The sequence below is a fragment of the Globicephala melas genome, chromosome 15 (assembly GCF_963455315.2).
Source record: "Globicephala melas chromosome 15, mGloMel1.2, whole genome shotgun sequence".
In the NCBI taxonomy this organism is placed as follows: Eukaryota; Metazoa; Chordata; class Mammalia; order Artiodactyla; family Delphinidae; genus Globicephala; species Globicephala melas.
This window is the reverse complement of record NC_083328.1, coordinates 62314113-62333624: the sequence shown is the minus strand read 5'-3', so window position 1 is coordinate 62333624 and position 19512 is coordinate 62314113. Positions and strand designations below refer to the sequence as shown.

The following is a 19512-nucleotide window of genomic DNA, read 5'->3' as shown; positions in this document are numbered from 1 at the left end:
CCAACACTCACATTAAGAAACAGGGATGTTACCAACATCCACAAAAGCCCCTTTTTCACCCTCTTCCAGTCACTCCTTCCAACTCTGTTTTTGCCATGTTGAGCTAATTATAGTCTCTGCCCCTCCACCCCTAGCACACCATTCTTTCCGTCGCCTTCCTGCCTGTGCACATGCTCTTCCCTTGGACTGCCGGCCTCATCTACTCATTGTTCAAAACTCAGTTGTCAGCTTCCCCTGATGCGCTCCAAATACTTCCTTTGTACTTTCCTCCCATATTTTGTCATTGTTTACTGGGAGCTCCCTGAGGACAGAGACTGTCTGAGTCACCAGTCTCCCGCACCCAGCACGGCTTGGCATAGGGCAGACACTCCAGAAATGTTGGCGTGTTGCATGGTTCATCTAAAATATCTGAAGACACCTTTTACTTTTTTCTTCCCTGACCCTGCCCCAAGCACATAGCCTCCTTCTGCCTTCCTAACCCATTCTTCTTGCCTCTTCTAGTTTTTTTAAAAAAACGTGTCAGCCCTGTCTGAGTCTCTTGTGTGCCTCCATCCTCCCCCTCACTTTTGCTCAGACTGTACATGTGCCCCATCCACACCTGCCCCAGCATCCCACACACCAGGCTCCTGACTGTTGCAGCACCACTTTTCTGCCCCCAGACCAGAGGCCTCAGCCATCCGATAGTTTACTCCACATTCTCTGTGCTGGCTCCCTACCACAAGTCCTCAGCTGCTATGCTGCAGGCTCTGTTTTATTCAAGAGTCAGATTTATCTTGTGCTTTTCCCATGTTTCATTACTCTGTGTTTTTTGTTTCAATTATTTTAAAAAATATCTTTATTGGAGTGTAATTGCTTTAAAATGTTGTGTTAGTTTCTGCTGTACAACAAAGTGAATCAGCTATATGTATACATATATCCCCATATCCCCTCCCTCTTGAGCCTCCCTTCTGCCCTCCCTATCCCACCTGTCTAGGTTGTCACAAAGTACTCTGTGTTTTATACTTCATAAGTTTTCCTTCCTCAAGAACATTGGTTTCAACCAGAGTTATGATGGTGATCGTTTCACAAGATGTACACATAGCAAATCATTATGTGTACACCTGAAACTTATATAATGTTATGTGTCAGTTATATCTCAATTTTTAAAAAAAGAACATTGGTTTCCTACTTGGATTTTTAAAAAGGATTTCACGTGTATCACTGAATGATATTCATTCATTCATTCATCATGTGTGCCAGGCACTGTGGTAGGTGCTAGAGATTCTAAGTTGAGAGGTTTATTGCCTTTGAGAAACTCACAGACAAATGGGGAGAGAGAGGAACATTAGCAAATTATTAGAAGACAGTGTCAGTATTGAATGAGAGCATTGAATGAATTAAGAAAATGGGCACTACAATCAGCTCAGTAATCCCATTACTTAATGTGATACGTTACTTAGCCCTTCTGTTTCTGTGCCTTGGTTTCTTCACCTATAGAGCTTTCACATACAGAAGATAGGCACCTGGCACCTAGTAAGTGATCAATAAATGTTAACTATAATCTATTATTAGCTTCTCTGCTTAGGCCTCTTAGAGGAAATAACATTTCACTGGTCACTGAAGGATGGGTCTCTACTAGAAGGAGGGCAGGAAAGGACAGCTAAGAATAGCCTGATAACAGACACAGAGGAATGAAAACGCATGATGTTTTCAGAAATTGGGGAATGATCCAGTGTAGCTGGAGGACAGAGGATGTGTAGGAGATGGTGAGAGATGAAGCTGGAGAAATAAGACCAAGATAGTGAAGGGTCTTGTTTGCTGCTGGAGTTTGGACATAATCTGATAGATGAAATAGAACCCTCAGAAGTCTTTAAAGAGGGGCTTGAATCAATCTAAACTGTCTTTTTTTTTTTTAGTAAAGTTTTATTCACATACAGCTTGCACGTTTGTTTACATGTTGTCTGGCTGCTTTTGCACAAGGTCAGAGTAAGTAGTTTAAACTGTGTTTTAGAAGGATCCTTCCAGCACATCTGTGGAGGATGGACTGGATGGGAGGGAGGCGGGGAGACCATTGAGGAGGAGAAGGAAGGGGCTGCTGAAAACTCCTGGTGAGAAACGGTGAGAGTGAGAACTGCAGTGATGGATGTTTCAGAGGTGGGTCAACAGGGCATGGTGACTAGTGGAAGGCGTGTGAGAGTGGGAGGGGCGTTGAATAGCTGAGGTGTCTGGGGAGATGCTGATGCCACTTACTGGTAGACTAGCAGAAGGAACAGATTTTTCCTTCCTAATGATTTCATCCAAGGAAGGAAGCCTGCTTCTTCCTGATCTTGGGAGCAAGTATTCTAAAACTCACAAGTCAATTTTTTAGCTAGGAGCTGTTTCTTCTCTCTTGGACCTTGTAAATGGTTAGCTGCTCCAGACAAGTAATTACTGATCTCAGGCAATTAGGGCAGGAAGTGGATGTGTTTATTTCACTCCCTGGTGTCTCCTGGGGGAGAGAGAGGTGAAAGTCCTGTGTTTGTTTCTACCACATTTGTAAGAATGGATGGAACTGGAACATCATCCTTCCTCTGTTAACAGACACATGGGCCTCTTCTCACTCCCACCACCACCAATCTCTGTAGAAAACAGTGTTGAATTTAAAAGTTCTTTCCAGCTTTTCCTCTCTCTTTGCTGGTTTCCCCCAAAATATCGTTCAACTTTGTGGCCCAGCCAAGGAATTCTGAGTCCACCCTAGCTGTTGGGCTCCAGAATAGCACCTTTCCCACCACTGCCATCTCCCTGTCTCAGAGTTGACCTAGTTCTGGTTCGAGGTGTGTGGGGACCTCTGCTGTTAGCACAGCTTGACTGGGCATGATCTGTCCCTGCTCAGTCATAGTTACAAGTACCCTGGATACAGAACATCATGTTGACACTAACCAACGTGATGAAATAGCCCATCCCATAGAGTTCTGTCCTTGGTCTTTTACTTCCAGCTTCCTCCTTTCTCTGCCTTCCTTCCACTTTCTTTCAACCAGGAATTGTTTCTAGCTGGTGAGTTTCCTTGGTTTGAGGGATGGAGGACTCAAAGTTCTTTTCTCTCCACTTACTTTTCTATGAAGTAGTCACATTTGTAACCCTCCCTCTTCCAGGGTGGCTCTTAGATGTTTCAAGTACAGATCTTCCTTGACTTATGATGGGGTTCTGTCCCAGTAAACCCCTTGTAGGTTGAAAATATCCTAAGTTAGAACTACATTGAATACACCTCACCTACTGAACATCAGAGCTTAGCTTAGCCTAGCCTACCTTAAGTGTGCCCAGAACACTTACATTAGCCTACAGTTGGGCAGAATCATCTAATACAAAGCCTATTTTATAATAAAGTGCTGAATATTTCGTGTAATTTATTGAATCTGTACTAAGAGTGAAAAACAGAATAGTTATATGGGTACAGAATGGTTGTAAGTGTATCAGTTGTTTAACCTCGTGATCGAGTGGCACACTGCAAGCTGCGGCTGCAGCTGCCCAGCATCACGAGAGAATATGTACTGCATACCGCTAGCTTGGGGAAAAAAATGAAAATTCAAAATTAGGAGTATGGTTTCTACGGAATGCATATTGCTTTTGCACCATCATCAAATCTAAAAATCATTAAGTCAAACCACTGTATATACACCACTTTGGTGGGCAGAAAAGTCCTATGGAACATCTGCTTCTGTTTGTCTCGGGAGCTGGGTTGGGAGAGGGTAAAATTCCCTGGACTGTGTGGAGTGAATAATTCCTTCTTTTATGGAACACTATTGAGAAGATGTCTATTGTTTTCAGTAAAAGTTGACCCCACACTAATAAGAGTGACCATGAGCACTGTTACGTGATGAAATATTATCATTATAGATACCAGCCTTGGACCATCAATTGAACTCTACTGATTTCTGGGCCACTCTAAAATCTCTGTTGTAAACTGGGTTTCTCTAGCCTTGATTTTAGGGTACTCTGTTGTCTTAAACCATCTGAAAGGGAATAGCTACTTGTTTGTTTTTTTAAAAAAATATTTTTTTCTTACATCCATCTAGTTTTTTTTTAATTGTAGTTGATTTACAATGTTGTATTAGTTTCTGCTGTAGAGCAAAGTGATTCAGTTATACATATGTATATATCCTTTTTCATATTCTTTTCCATTATGGTTTACTACATGATATTGAATATAGTTCCCTGTACTATACAGTAGGACCTTGTTGTTTATCCATTTTATGTATAGTAGTTTGTGTCTGATAATCCCAAACTCCTAACTTATCCCTCTGCCACCCCCCTTTCCCCTTTGGTAACCGTAAGTTTGTTTTCTATGTCTGTGAGTTGTGTCATATTTTAGATTCCACACATAAGTGATATCATATGGTATTTGTCCTTCTCTTTCTGACTCACTTCACTTAGTATGATAATCTCTTAGTCTATCCATGTTGCTTCAAATGGCATTATTTCATTCTTTTTTATGGCTGAGTAGTATTCCATTGTGTATGTATGCCACATTTTCTTTATCCATTTATCTGTTGGTGGACATTTAGGTTGTTTCCATGTCTTGGCACTATTACATAGCAGCACTATTACATAGCAACACTATTGTAAATAGTGCTGCTATGAACATGGGGTGCATATATCTTTTTGAATTACATTTTTCTCCAGATATATGCCCAAGAATGGGATTACTGGATTATATAGCAACTCTATTTTTTAGTTTTTTAAGGAACCTACATACGGTTTTCTAGTGGCTGTACCAACTTACATTCCCACCAGTAGTGTAAGAGGCTTCCCTTTTCTCCACACCCTCTCCAATATTTGTTATTTGTAGACTCTTTAATGATGGCCCTTCTGACCAGTGTGAGGTGGTACCTTATTGTAGTTTTGATTTGCATTTCTCTAATAATTAGCAATGTTGAGCATCTTTTCATGTGCCTATTGGCCATCTGTATGTCTTCTTTGGAGAAATGTCTGTTTAGGTCTTTTGCCCATTTTTTGATTGGGTTGTTTGTTTTTTTGTTATTGAGTTGTGTGAGCTGTTCGTACAATATATTTTGGAAATTAATCCCTTGTCAGTCACATTGTTTGCAAATATTTTCTCCCAGTCCATGGGTTGTCTTTTTGTTTTGTTTACGGTTTCCTTTGCTGTGCAAAAGCTTCTAAGTTTGATTAGGTCCCATTTGTTTATTTTTGCTTTTATTTCTATTGCCTTGGGAGACAAGATATCAGTTTTTTTCTTATGACAAAAACAAAGCATGTTTATTATAGGAAGTTTAGCAAATACAGAGAAACAATAATGAAAAATCATCCATAATTCCAACCACCCAGAGAAAAACACTGAAATCTGTGGCCTAGCCTTTTAGTTTAGGTGTTTTTTTTTGGCTGCACCATGAATCTGTGGGATCTGAGTTCGCCGACCAGGGATCGAACCTGGGCCCTCAGCAGTGAAAGAGCAGAGTCTTAACCACTGGACCACCAGGGAATTCCCACCTTTTAGTTTTTCTAAAAATGTATTTATTCATTTTTTTAAAAAGGGGTTATAGTATGTATCTCTTTTATGATCTTCAATTAATAGATTATGATAAACATCTTTCCTTGTCATTGAAAATTATAACATCATGTTTAATAATTCTACAGTGGTCCATTTTATGTAGGGAATAGGGACATTATTAATTAAAATTAATATATTTTAATTTGAAAAAATAATAAACATATGGCCTGAAGAGAGTACATAAGGAAGGGATGTTATAAAAATAGTGATGGGATGTTGCAACAAACAAAAGCATACGTTTCACAGCTCTGAATGACATAAGCAATAATTGTAGGCTTAATCAATTGGTAAGTTAAATAGGACATGGATGTTAACAGACTTGATTCCTTTATTCCTCTTCGGGCTGAAGTTTTGTAAAATCTTTCTGGATCTGAAAATTTTACAAGAAATATACCTGTGGTATCTCAGGTTGCTAAAGGTAAGTGGTTTTGACTTCCTTGGTTTCCTTTCATCAGAAATCAAGCCAAGATCCTTCCACTCCTGTGAGTTTGCTATTAGCATCTTATGCACCAGGAGATACTTGACAGGTATCTGAGGTATTTGAGCAGTTATGGAAAGTTTCTTGTTTTGGGGAGTTGCTGAATCTAATCCTAATTGATGTGGCTGGATTATTCCATGTATTTATTTCTTTTTACAGGTAGTGCCTTCCTCAGTGCTATCTTTCTTGCCTTAGCAACATACCAGTCTCTTTACCCACTCACCTTGTTTGTCCCAGGACTCCTCTATCTCCTCCAGGTAAGCACTTGCTGGTCAGAAGCCAACACTCAGGTGACATTTAATATGTGGCCTGTTCCCTGCTTAGGGGAGAGAAGGGCAAGGCACAATAAAGGCAACAGGACTGGGTCCCCAGTTCACATTTGCTTGCTTCTACTTGAAAACACAAAGAAACTTGACTAACTTTAAACAAAGTGGACCTAATGATCATTACGTTCTAATTATACATATCATTGCAAATGTGTCAGTGCGTTTCATTTTCATGTTTGTAATCGGGATCTACCAACCATCTTGCATTCTCCTTTTTTTACCTAATGTTCACAGATCTTTCTCTGAGCCCATTTAACTATTTTATGTAACCACACTCACCTCGTAAGGTTCTTGCATGGATGAAATGTAGTGGGTGCACCTCTTGCAATGTTTGGACCATAGTGGGTGATCAGTAGTTTAATTGAAGAATACAAACTGCTGACATTTACTGAGAACATACTACATGTCAGTCACTATGCTGAACACTCTATAGGCATCTTCTCATTTCAACCTCAGAAGAACTTTATGGGGTAGGTCATATTATTAGCCATATAATAATCTAGTATTAGCCATATTAGACACATGAATTGCAACTGGAATGTAGGGCGGTTTAGTCACTTGCCTGAGGTCACACAGCCAGCAAGTGACTGCCAAGAGGTGAGCTTGGGTAGTCTGACGCAAGAGCCTGCTCTCTAACCTTAATGTCTTTTCTACTCAAATAAGAATACACACATCTCCTCAAGAGCAAGTAACTGCTTGCAGGTCCTGCATGGTCCAAATCCATTCTTAGAAGAGAAACATTTCTTGAAAGCGTATGGAGGGCAATGCCAGGATTCAAACCAAGAAATGTCTGCTTTCAGAACCCTTGTTCTTAATTATAAACACTGTTGCTGAAACTGAGTGTATACCTCCATTTATTGAAATAGACCATGTACTTGTCATCTTAAGTGACTTCATGTATCTTTGTGTTGATGTTGATGTACACAATGATACATGTTTAGCTTGATCTTTCTCCTATTTGGGGAATTTGAGATGTGCCCTAGTTGTCACTAATACAAATAGTATAGACATTTGTTTTTAAGTTATTTCCTTAAGGTGTGTTCCTCCAGCTGAATCATTGGATCCAAAGGTGTGAGAAGTTTTATAGTTCTTATGAGGCAAGACCAGAGTGTTCACCAGAAAGCGGGAGCCAATTTGCAGTGCCGCCCACCATCAGTGTCTGAAGTGAAGTGAACCACTTCCTCCCAGGTCGCCAGCATTGGCTTTTCAAATTCAATTTATGATCGCTAATTTAATAGATGTACCATCATACTGTGAAGTTATTTTACTTTGATTTTCTTTTTAGATTCTTGTTGAATGCAAACATTTTCCCACATAACAATATGCTGTTGGTATTTTCTTTCTGGCTTCATATTTACAGTTAATTCTTTAGAAAGTCTGAGCACCAAGAAGAATGCATGCAACCAAATTTTTGTGCAACTATTTATTAAATACATACTATAAAAATATGTTTACTCATACACGTGAACTGACCAAAAAATTTTAAACTGTTTGTTAAGCCAAATACTACCTTAAGTAAAATAGCTTTTGTTTAAAACTCAAGGAAATTTCCTCCTGACAACAATGGACAGCACAACTGAGTCATGAAATCAAGCAGCTCAACCAGTCACTTTATTCAGTCCCTCCCTCTACCAATATGTACTGAGCATCCCAAGTCCAGTATGCTAGACACTATGGTAGACTCTGCAGATAAAAAGCAATTGAAGGTTATGGAGCTGGGAGTGCTGCAGGAAGACTGCTCTGGCAGCAGCCTTTGTCATGGAGTGTAGTGAGGGGGAGCTGAGGTTGGGAAAGGTTAGGCCACTGTACTAGATCAAGTCAGAGGGCTTGGTCGGGGGCCCAGACCAGTGTCAGGGAAAATGGAGAGATGAGGGACTAGATGCAGAATTCTAGGGAGTAGAATTGGCTTTGCTGGCAGCCGTACATATGTGGTGAACAAGACTGGAAAGAGTGAGATGAACTTCAGGACCCATTTATGTAAAAATTTCAATCCCAGCCCATACTATATTTACATATTTTTATATAAGTATATGAAGTGGCCTTGAAAGGCAGTAGGGCCTTGTGAGTCATGGTAGTGTATTTGGAAAGTCAATCCAGTCACATCCAGGAAATAAACCCACTTGTTTAAATATGAGGGAGGGAACAGAAGAGGAAATTACCTTTAGGTGTGAGCTTCTCACAGAGACCCATAGGCTCCGAGGAGAGAAACTAGAACTAATGGGTGGGAACTATAAGGAGCCCAGTATGAGGCGGCCCTGGGATAGCATAGGGTGCCTCAAGTGAGGTGAGTTCCCTGTGGGTCAGAGTGTTTAGGCCACATACCGAATTGCCACATATTGGGGAGTTGTAGCAAAGCTCTGAGCATCAGCATGGGTAGCTAGACCTGATAGTCTTAAAAATCCTTTCATTCCCCAAATTGAATTGGATTTGATAACCACAAGGAAGTGATACGTCTGCTCTTGCTGTTGTATTTTTCTCAGAGTTTTCCGAGCCCTCTGTAGGCATATACATCCCTCTAGGAAAGGTTATGTAATGTACATAAGTGCACAGGCTTGACTGGGACATCTTAAGATGGAAAGCAAAGTAGTCTTAAAGACTAATGGTACTATATCAAAAGAACAATGGAACCAGCCCAAAGGGGCTTCTACTGGCTAAATTTAGTATATTCTGAGCATCAAAAGAATAATTACTGCAAGTAATTGTAAAACACCGAGTAAATAAGAGTCTGTGTGTCCATAGTGATGCTCAGAAAAGGGGCAAGGAGAGAAAAAATGCATATGCCATCATTAGATATGGCTATTTTTATTAATTTCTTGCTCTGAAAATCAATACTTAAATGGAAAGAACTAAGCAGTTACCCTTTCTTTTTATTTTTTATTTATTTATTTTTAAAATTTTATTTATTTATTTGGTTGTGCCGGGTCTTAGTTGCTGCAGGCGGGCTCCTTAGTTGTGGCACACGGGCTCGTTAGTTGTGGCATGCGAACTCTTAGTGATGGCATGCATGTGGGATCTAGTTCCCTGGCCAGGGATCGAACCTGGGCCCCCTGCATTGGGAGCGCTGAGTCTTAACCACTGAGCCACCAGGGAAGTCCCATACCCTTTCTTTTTCAAAGGAGCTATAATTCTTCCCTAGCTAATGAAGGAAAGATCTTTACAGAAAATTTCCAGCTTATAACTGTAGAAGGAAGGATAGAATAGTAAATCATCAGTGAAATTATTAAATCTAGCAAAGATCATCATTGGACGCTAAAGTCATTAGATGAAAGATTTTTGGAGAACAGAATATTTGCATTTGCATGGTGCCAAAATAGTACCCCCCTCCCACCTCTAAATTATTTGCTAATAGCAACGGGAAAAGTAAATCTTTACAAAGGAGTGCTCTGGTAGTCACCACCGTAACCAGGTAATCTAGCTCAGCATCACTTACGGTGGAACGGCCTGACATGATATGCTTCATGATGTGCTGCAGTGCAAAGTACACAACATCAGCTCCAAAGTATTTTTACCCAGAATGTTAACCTTCATTAAGCCTTTAGATCTGACTTCTGGTTTTTTAGGAAGTACAAGAGCAGAAGAACAAGTTAAATGATACTATTAGGAAATAAATAACCAAAATATAGGACAATCTATAAGACAGCTGGTCTGCTTCTCTTCAAAAAATCAATGTCATACAAAAGAAAAAGTGAGGGGACTGTTCTAGATTAAAGAGACAGTAACTGACTGGAATGGGTGAGTCTTGACTGGATTCTGGGTTGGAAAAAACAGTTATAAAGGATGTTCGGGGGTACTCAGAATTTTTTTTTTTTTTTTTTTGCGGTACGCGGGCCTCTCACCGCCGCAGCCCCTCCCGCTGCGGAGCTCAGGCTCCGGACACGCAGGCTCAGCGGCCACGGCCCACGGGCCCAGCCACTCCACAGCACGTGGGATCCTCCCGGACCGGGGCATGAACCCGCGCCCCCCGCATCAGCAGGCGGACTCCCAACCACTGCGCCACCAGGGAAGCCCGGGTACTCAGAATATTTTGAAGATAGATTAGATATTAGATGATGATAGGAAATTGTTAACTTCTTGGATGTGATAATAGTATTATGGTAGATAGGACTATGTCCTTATTTTTAGGAGCTGTATGCAGAAGTCTTTGGGGGAGAAGTGTCATGATGTATAGAAAATTCATACACACAGAAAAGTTCATATATGGCAATGTGTTATGGTTTCATCTAGATGACAGACATATGGTTGATTATTGTATTATTTTTTCAACTTTTCTGTGTGTTTGAAAATTTTACAATGAAAAGGAGAGACATTAGAATACAGGCCCTGAAGCTGTCTTGGCTTGGATTCTGCTTAGCTCTGTGACCTTGGGAAGTGATTACTTAACTTCTCTGTGCCTCAGTTTCCTCATCTGTAAAATGGAGATAATGCAGTAGTAGCTACTGCAAAGGGTTAATACATGTCAAGTATTTAGAACAGTATGATACAAATTCAGTAGATATTAGTTATGGTTATTAGTATTCAAATGTTCATAGAAAGGACATGGTTACCAGCGGGGAGATACGTGGGGTGGTAGGGGGAAGAGAAAATAATTCATTTTCTAGAGTCAAAGGAACTGTAAACATTAGTTTGTACTTACCCCTTTGACGCTACAAATCTGCCTCCATTCTGCTGGTACTATTTCTAGAGGGTACAAAAGGCAGGTGGTAGACAAGCTAACGTCTGATCAATGCCAAAGGCAAAGCTGTTTTTCTCTTCCCTACATGAGACACAGAAAGGCTTCATGATGAAAGGCGGGATGCTGCATCTGGCTCCCTGGTGAGTCACTTCTGAGAATGGTAGTTTGAGCCCATCTGGTCCCTTCCCCCAACTTTACTCTTCCTCTGACCTTGGCTTACAGCCTAGTTTCCAAATTAGAGAGAAGCTTAAAATGTTATGATCTGATAGCATGCAGAATACAATAGCCCTAAAGTGCACAGGACCAAGAGGCTACAGTGAAGGATACGCCAAGTGCACAGGACCTCAAGGCTGAAACTGTGAAGCTGGCAGAGGGAGGTTCATGCAGTCAGGGAAGTTTCTAGTCCTCTCCTTCCTTTTGCTTGGGATTCCTTAGATGGCTTGAGGTCCTTATTTTCTTTGAAAGAACGGAAACCTGGGTGAAATAACTTTGTGAGTCTTCTTATGGTTTTTGCTTTAATCTAATCTGACCTCTCGTCTTTGAATTGAAAAAGTTAATTCTGTGATTTCTATATTTCTGGAGCTTGGAGCAGGTCACATGATACTAGCTTGCACTAAAGAAGCCAAACCCAACCAGGTCTTTCTTGCCAACTGGGCCCTTCCCCAGGCTTTCTTTGGGGCCTTATTTAGAATTTTCACATCTTACTCCTTCTTTCCCCAGCAACGTTTTGTTAGCTCTTCTGCTTCCAGGAGGGGGCCAAAGCAGAGGTGGCAATGCTCTTACCTTCCTTTCTTTTTATTTATTTATTTTATTATTTATTTCTGGCTGCATCGGGTCTCAGTTGTGGCGCACAGGCTCTTGTTGCAGCACGCGGGCTTCTCTCTAGTTGTGGCTTTTGGGCTCCAGAGCACGTGGGCTCTGTAGTTGCGACGTGGGGACTCTCTAGTTGTGGCACACGGGGTAAGTTGCCCCACCAGGGATCGAACCTGAGTCCCCTGCATTGGAAGATGGATTCTTAACCACTGCACCACCAGGGAAGTCCCCCTTTCTTTTTAGAACAGGTAAAAATGAGGGTAAGGGGTTGATCATGCATTTGCAATAAACTTTTTACCAGTTTTATTGCCTCTAGTATGCCTAATCATGTAAAATATATCTCCTGGGTCTCGTTCTGATATTCTAAGAGTTTAGATATAAAAACTTTTGTTAGATTTCAACTCTCTTCGAGAGTTTTTTCTGATAACTGACTTTTTCATTTTTGCACCATGTCCTAGAAAGAAAATTGTTTCTATTTAGAAAATGCTTCTCTCAACTTTAGAGAGTTGGTGGGGGAGGGAGATAATTATACATTTCTCCTCTTCCTTATTATAGTTTGCCTTTTTCTGAAGCAATCTGAGAATTTTCTTACTTCTCTAAATATTTTTATGTGTTAACAACAATGTGACTTCTGGGATACAACTACATACTGGTTTAATTTTTCAGGTTGAGTGTGCACATAGCCCGTGGACCACATCTGTCCCACAGATGTGTTTATGTAACCTAAGTGTTTATTAGTTGTCAATATTTTTTAAATTCATGTTAAAAATTTATATTTCTGGCTTCTTTTGAGAAATTGGAAGGTCTGTCTCCTTTAGTTTACCTCTTCAGTTTACTGCAATCCCTATGCTTCATCTCAATCACACTTCACTCATTTGTTACCTGCCTGGCTCCTTTAGGTATTTGAGAGAGAGAGAGAGAGAGAGAGAGAGAGAGAGAGAGAGAGTGTGTGTGTGTGTGTGTGTGTGTGTGTGTGTGTGTGTGTGACTGTGTCTGTGTTTATATCCACTAAAAGATCTAGAAACAATGACCAACCCAGTATCAGTGATTACCCTTGGAGCTCAGATTGTAATCTTACTATTTTTACCCATTAAAAGAAACTAGGGTTTCTTAGAGAAATGGCTGATTCTATCTTTAGGTCAGGAAATGTACAGGATGATCCTGTAACGTTGTGATACCAGATAACAAGGAAACTATCAAAGACTCCTGTGGAATCTAAAAAACGGTACAAATGAATGTATATGCAAAACAGAAACAGGCTCCCAGATATAGAAAACAAACTTGTGGTTACCAAAGGGAAGAGGGAAGTGGGGAGGGACAAATTAGGGGTATGGGATTAACATGTTTTATGTGGTTTTATGTATTTTATTTTTACAGTAAAAAGTTTTAAAAAATTGATCTGAATGTTTAAGGCACCATTCTTCCTACCCTTCTACTTACATTTCATTTTAAGTCAACATTTGCTATTGAGCAAAACAGGTAGGTAAAATGAATGCTCAATCTGTTCACGGGGAAATTTGCAATGTGGACCTCTAGATTAAGTTTGGCTCTAGGGTTTGTAAATAACAAGCCATCAAAGGATTGCCTGAGTTTCTCTTAAGAATTTCAGGGGCTTCCCTGGTGGCGCAGTGGTTAAGGATCTGCCTGCCAATACAGGGGACAAGGGTTCAAGCCCTGGTCCGGGAAGATCCCACATGCCGCGGAGCAGCTAAGCCCGTGCACCACAACTACTGAGCCTGCACTCTAGAGCCCATGAGCCACAGCTACTGAAGCCCGTGTGCTACAACTACTGAAGCCCACGCACCTAGAGCCCGTGCTCTGCAACAAGAAGCCACTGCAAATAGAAGCCTGTGCGCTGCAATGAAGAATAGCCCCCGCTCACTGCAACTAGAGAAAGCCCGCATGCAGCAACGAAGACCCAACGCAGCCAAAAATAATAAATAAATAAAATAAAATAAAAGAATTTCAGGTGTGCCTCACTTTATGTAACAGGAGTAGTCCTAAAAGATTACTTAATCTTTAATTGAGGCAAATTTTTATAAGTAGGCTCAGTAAATATACTACATTATATTTTCAGGGCTCTGTTACCCAAAGCCAAACCTGACTCCAAGACCAGGTCTTAAAAATTATACCTAAAATTTAATACACATTTTATAATCACAAATTTGCTGGCGGTGGGGAATCATTTCCTACTCAAACAACAACAGTAACACTTCAGGTCCAATAAAGCACTGAGAACATGGCAGCAAACCAAACCTGGGAGGCTGCTAATGGGATCTGCGAAGTTTGAAAAGCCTCTCATATCTTGGGTATGTGCTTAGGAATCTACTAGAAGAACCACTTTGAACAATCTACCTGATTCATTTCTTTATGGATGTCTCACTTCCCACCTTATTTCTTTTTAAATGTCCTTAGTAGGAAGGAAAGGGGAAACAAAAACTTTTTGCTTTCAAGGGTTTTGGGGGTTTTTTGTTTGTTTGTTTCTCCCCTGGGCTATGGTTTTCTCCCTCCCTCCCTCCCTCCCTCCCTTCTATACTAGATAGCAGTATTTTTGAGGAAGAAGAGAAGATCAAGATTATCAAAGGCAGGTAGAAGTCTAGAAGGGAACTCAGAAGCTGTGTCTTCCTCTTTAAATGTATCTAAGGATGCCTCCTCTTTGTTGAATTATTTTCCATCCCCAGAAATGTACTATTTTCTTAAAACTTTGTTTTTTCAGAGCAGCATTGTCAATAGAACTTTTTGTGATGATGGATATGTTCTGTACCTGTATATTGTCAGTACGGTAGCCATGAGCCTCATGTGGTGATTGAATACTTGCAGTGTGCTAGTGAGACTGAGGAACTGAATTTTTAATGTTAATTAATTTCCATTAATTTAGATTTTTTTTTTATTTCTTTTATTTATGTTTAGCTGCGTTGGGGCTTCGTTGCTGCGTGCGGGCTTTCTCTAGTTGCGGCGAGCGGGGGCTACTCTTCGTTGCGGTGTGCAGGCTTCTCGTTGCAGTGTGCAGGCTTCTCGTTGTGGTGGCTTCTCTTTGCTGTGGAACACGGGCTCTGGGTGCGCTTCATGCGGGCTTCAGTAGTTGTGGCTCGCGGTCTCTAGAGCACAGGTCTCTAGACGGCACAGTTTTTGTTGTTGTTGTTTTTAATTTTATTTTACTTTAAAATGTTTTTTTATTGTGGTAAAAGTCACATAAGACATACTATTTTAACCGTATTTAACTGTACAGTTCAGTGGCACTAAGTACATTCACATTGTTGTGCAACTCTCACCATCATCCATCTCCCGAATTTTTCACCTTTCTAAACTGAAACTCTGTCCCAATTTAACACTAACTCCCCATTCCTCCTCCCCACTACCCCACCCCCTGACATCTACCAATGTATTTTCTGACACTATGAATTTGACTCTTCTAGGTACCTCGTATAAATGGAATCATATTTATCGGGGCTTCCCTGGTGGCGCAGTGGTTGAGAGTCCGCCTGCCGATGCGGGGGACACGGGTTCGTGCCCCGGTACGGGAGGATCCCACATGCCGCGGAGCGGCTAGGCCCGTGAGCCATGGCCGCTGAGCCTGCGCGTCCGGAGCTTGTGCTCCGCAACGGGAGAGGCCACAACAGTGAGAGGCCTGCGTACCGCAAAAAAAAAAAAAAACCCACCTGTATTTATCTGCACCTAATGTATATTGGAATGCATTTTTAAGGTTAACCTAATATATGGACAACACAGTTTTAAAGAGTAGAGAGTAGAGCTACACATGTGCAAGCTTAGAGAGCGGCCATAGGGTTGATCCGGTTCCATTCCCCTCATTATCTGTTAACAGTAATGTTTTCTCCATTCTTTTGACTGACTTCCCATTCTCCTTAAAGTTTTTTTTTTTAATATTTATTTATTTATTTGGCTACACAAGGTCTTAGTTGCAGCATGCGGGATCTTAGTTGCTGCGTGCGGGATCTTAGTTGTGGCATGTGGGATCTAGTTCCCTGAGCAGGGATCAAACCTGCTTTGGGAGCGTGGAGTCTTAACTGCTGGACCACCAGGGAAGTCCCCTCATTAAAGTCTTTACCATGGAGTTATGATGTCTATAATTTATCTTAAAATACTTCTGCATAGACCATCTGATATAATACACGGGCCAGTTAGTTTCAGCCTCAACTCAAGGGGCAATGAGTTACTTTAATGAAGCATCCATGCTGCATGGTGCTCATCCAGCTTCGTATCAGAAAGGCCACACTCCACAGGTGGTTGCCATAGGTGCTTCTGCTCTGCATAGCTTGAGCTGCACCTTTGCTAATTATAGCATAGTTAATGTCAGAAGCAGATTGGATTTTTATTGGTGAGATTAGTTGAATGTTAGAAGTAGGCACTCATTGGTGAAAATGAAGTATTCTGTCCTCATCCCTGCTATTTTGTTCTTTTCTTTCTACTTCTTTCTTTGTCATCCCAAGTAACTGTTCTGTTTAGTTTCTGATTTATCCTTCCTGTATTTCTTTTGCACAAATGAGGCAATACATGTATATTTTCTTCAATCTCCTTCTTTCTTATATGAAGAATAGCATACTATAGGTACTCTTTTATGCTTTGCTTTTTTACACTTAACATTCTTTTCTGGAAATCACTACTTATAGATACATAGAGGTCTTCCTCATTCTTTTTTAAGTGGCTTAGTACTCCATTTTGTGGACATACCATAGTTTATTCAACTTCTCTCCTATGTATAAGAATTTAGATTGTTTCCAGTATTTTGCAATTATAAGTAGTGCTTCAATGAGTCACCTTGTATATATGTATTTTCGTGTTGTTAGAGGTATATCTTCAAGGCAGATTTCTAGAAGTATTAGAATTACTGGATCCAAAGGTTAAGTGTATATTTAGTTTGTTGGGTCTTTTCAAATTTCCCTCCAGAAGGATTGTACACATTTTCTGTTCCCACCAATAAAATATGAGAGTGCCTGTTTCCCCACAACCTCACCGAGTGTGTTATCACATTTAAAATTTTTGGCCAGTCTGGTGAGAAATGGTATCTCAGCGTTTTTTTAATTTGCATTTTTGTAAATATGAGTGAGTTTGAACATTTTTTCATATTTGTGAATTGTCCATTACCCACCCTCCTCATTTTTCTATTGGATTTGTTAGGTCTTATTTCCCTCAATTTTTAAGAATATGGGGAGTATTAACCCTTTGTCTACAGATATTTTCTTCCAGTTTTTCATTTGTCCTTTTTATAGTGTTCTTCTTTTAACAGCTTTTATTTTTTAATCAAGATACAATTTATATACCATATTATTTACCAATTTAAAATGTACAATTCAATGATTTTTACTCTATTTACAGAGTTATGCAGCCATCACCACAATCAAAACTAGCGTATTTTTATCACCCAAAAAGAAACCCCATACCCATCCATTATGCTAATTTGTCTTGCCCCCGTGTCCCACACCCCTCCAGCCCCAGGCAGCCACTCTTCTGCTTTCTGTGTTTGTAGATTTTCTTATCCCGGACATTTCATAAGAATGGTATCATACAATATGCGGTCTTTTATGACTGGCTTCCTTCATTTAGCATGATGTTTTTAGGGTTCAGCCCTGTTGTAGCATGTTTTAGTACTTTATTCCAAATAATATTGCCAAATAATATTCCATTATATGAATATGCTATATTTTATTTATTCATTCACCAGTTGATAGGTGTTTGGATTGTTTCTACTTTTTTGCTATTTATGAATAATGCTGCTGTGAACAGTTGCATACATGTTTTTGTGCATGCAAATATGTGGGCACATATTCTCATTTTATTTACGGTATTTTTAATATGTAAAACGTTTCATTTTTATTGCTTCTGGATTTTGAACTTTTCCCTACATCAAGGTTAAAGATGAATTTACCATGTTTTTTCCTAGTACGTCATGGTTTCATTAAAAAAATATTACTAATTTTTTACTAAACTCCTTAATTCATTTGGAGTTTAATTCTTGTGAATGGTGTGAGATATAAATCTAATTTTTTTCTTTTTTCAAATGGTTACCTAGTTGTCCTGACACCATTTATTAAAAAGTCCATCTGTACCCCACTGATATGCCACCTTTGGCATATACTAAGTTTCTGTAAGTATTTTGGTCTAATGCTGGCTATTTTATTCTACTAGTCTGTCTATTTATGTGCCAGTATTGTACTATTTTAATTATACAGCTTTCATAGTATATTTTAATGTGTGATAGGGCTAGTCTCCCCTTCATGATTTTTCCTTATCACTGTTTTCCTAGCTATTCTTGCATGTTTGTTTTTCCATGCAAACTTTAATATCATCTTGTTTAATTCCATAAAACAGCTTCTTGGCATTTTTATTGGGATTGCATTGTTGTATTGAATTTATAAATTAATTTAGGGAGAACTGATGATGTTGAATCATCCTAAACAACAACAGGGGATATCTGTACATTTGTTCAAGTCTGTGTTAGTGTCTTTCAGGAGTGTTTTGAAATTTTTCTTGAATAGGTTTTACACATTTCCTGTTAAATTTAATTCTAAGTTTTATTTTCCTTGATGTTTTCTCTGCCATCGTGTCCTATAATTGTCTATTATTTGTGCATATGAAGGCTGTTTGTATCTTTTTTTTCTTTCCAGGTTTATTGAGATATAATTGATATATAGCACCATATGTTTAAGGTATACAGTACAATGATTTGACCTACATACATCATGAAACGATTACCACAATAAGTTTAGTAAACATCATCATCTCATATAGATAGAAAATAAAAGAGAAAGAAAAGAAAATATTTTCCCTTGTGATGAGAACTCTTAGGATTTGCTCTAACAACTTTCTTATATAACATCCAGCAGTGTTAATTATATTTATCATGTTGTACTTTACTTCCCTAGTACTCATTTATCTTATAACTGGAAGTTTGTACCTTTTGACCACCTTCATCCAATTCCCCTGCATCTGGTAACCAAAAATCTGATCTCTTTTTCTATGAATTTGTTTGTTTTTGAAGTATAATTGATCTACAGCACTATGTTAGTTCCTCCAGCCCTAGGCAGCCACTCTTCTGCTTTCTGTGTTTGTAGATTTTCTTATCCCGGACATTTCATAAGAATGGTATCATACAATATGCGGTCTTTTATGACTGGCTTCCTTCATTTAGCATGAGCATTCATTTAACTAGAGCATTCTTCTACATAACCATAATAGTATTAGCACACCTCAGAAGATTAGCTTTCAGAGATTAATATTATCTAATGTATACACTCTAAATTCAAATTCCCCAATTTATACATAACTTTTATAGCATTTTGGGGAAGAGATGGGGTTCAAGATCCAGTCAAGGATCATTGTCATCTCCTTTATCTCCACCTTTTGTTTTTTAATAACACCAGCGTTTTAAGTGAACCATTTGTTTATATTTTCCATAGACTTTATCCATTTTGCCTCAGTTTTTAAAGACATTGGCATACTTTTTTCTTTTTAATTAATTAATTTATTTTGGGCTGTGCTCGGGCTTTCTCTAGTTGTGGTGAGTGGGAGCTACTCTTCATTGCGGCGCGCGGGGTTCTCATTGCGGTGGCTTCTCTTGTTGCAGAGCATGGGGTCTAGCCATGCAGGCTTCAGTAGTTGTAGCGCACAGGCTGTAGAGCGCAGGCTCAGTAGTTGTGGCTCACGGGCTTAGTTGCTCCGCGGCATGTGGGATCTTCCCGGA

The 19512-nt window shown here is 39.7% G+C and overlaps 1 protein-coding gene across 4 annotated transcripts in view; it reads left to right on the top strand.

Moving 5' to 3' along the window:
- Positions 1-19512, top strand: part of PIGU (phosphatidylinositol glycan anchor biosynthesis class U) — a 125091-nt gene that overhangs the window by 51268 nt on the left and 54311 nt on the right. For all 4 annotated transcript variants that reach the window (XM_030830853.2, XM_060284725.1, XM_030830850.2 and 1 more), the window contains one exon: positions 6162-6259. In XM_030830853.2, coding sequence (XP_030686713.1) covers positions 6162-6259 — 98 coding nt within the window. The remainder of the gene's footprint in view (positions 1-6161; positions 6260-19512) is intronic.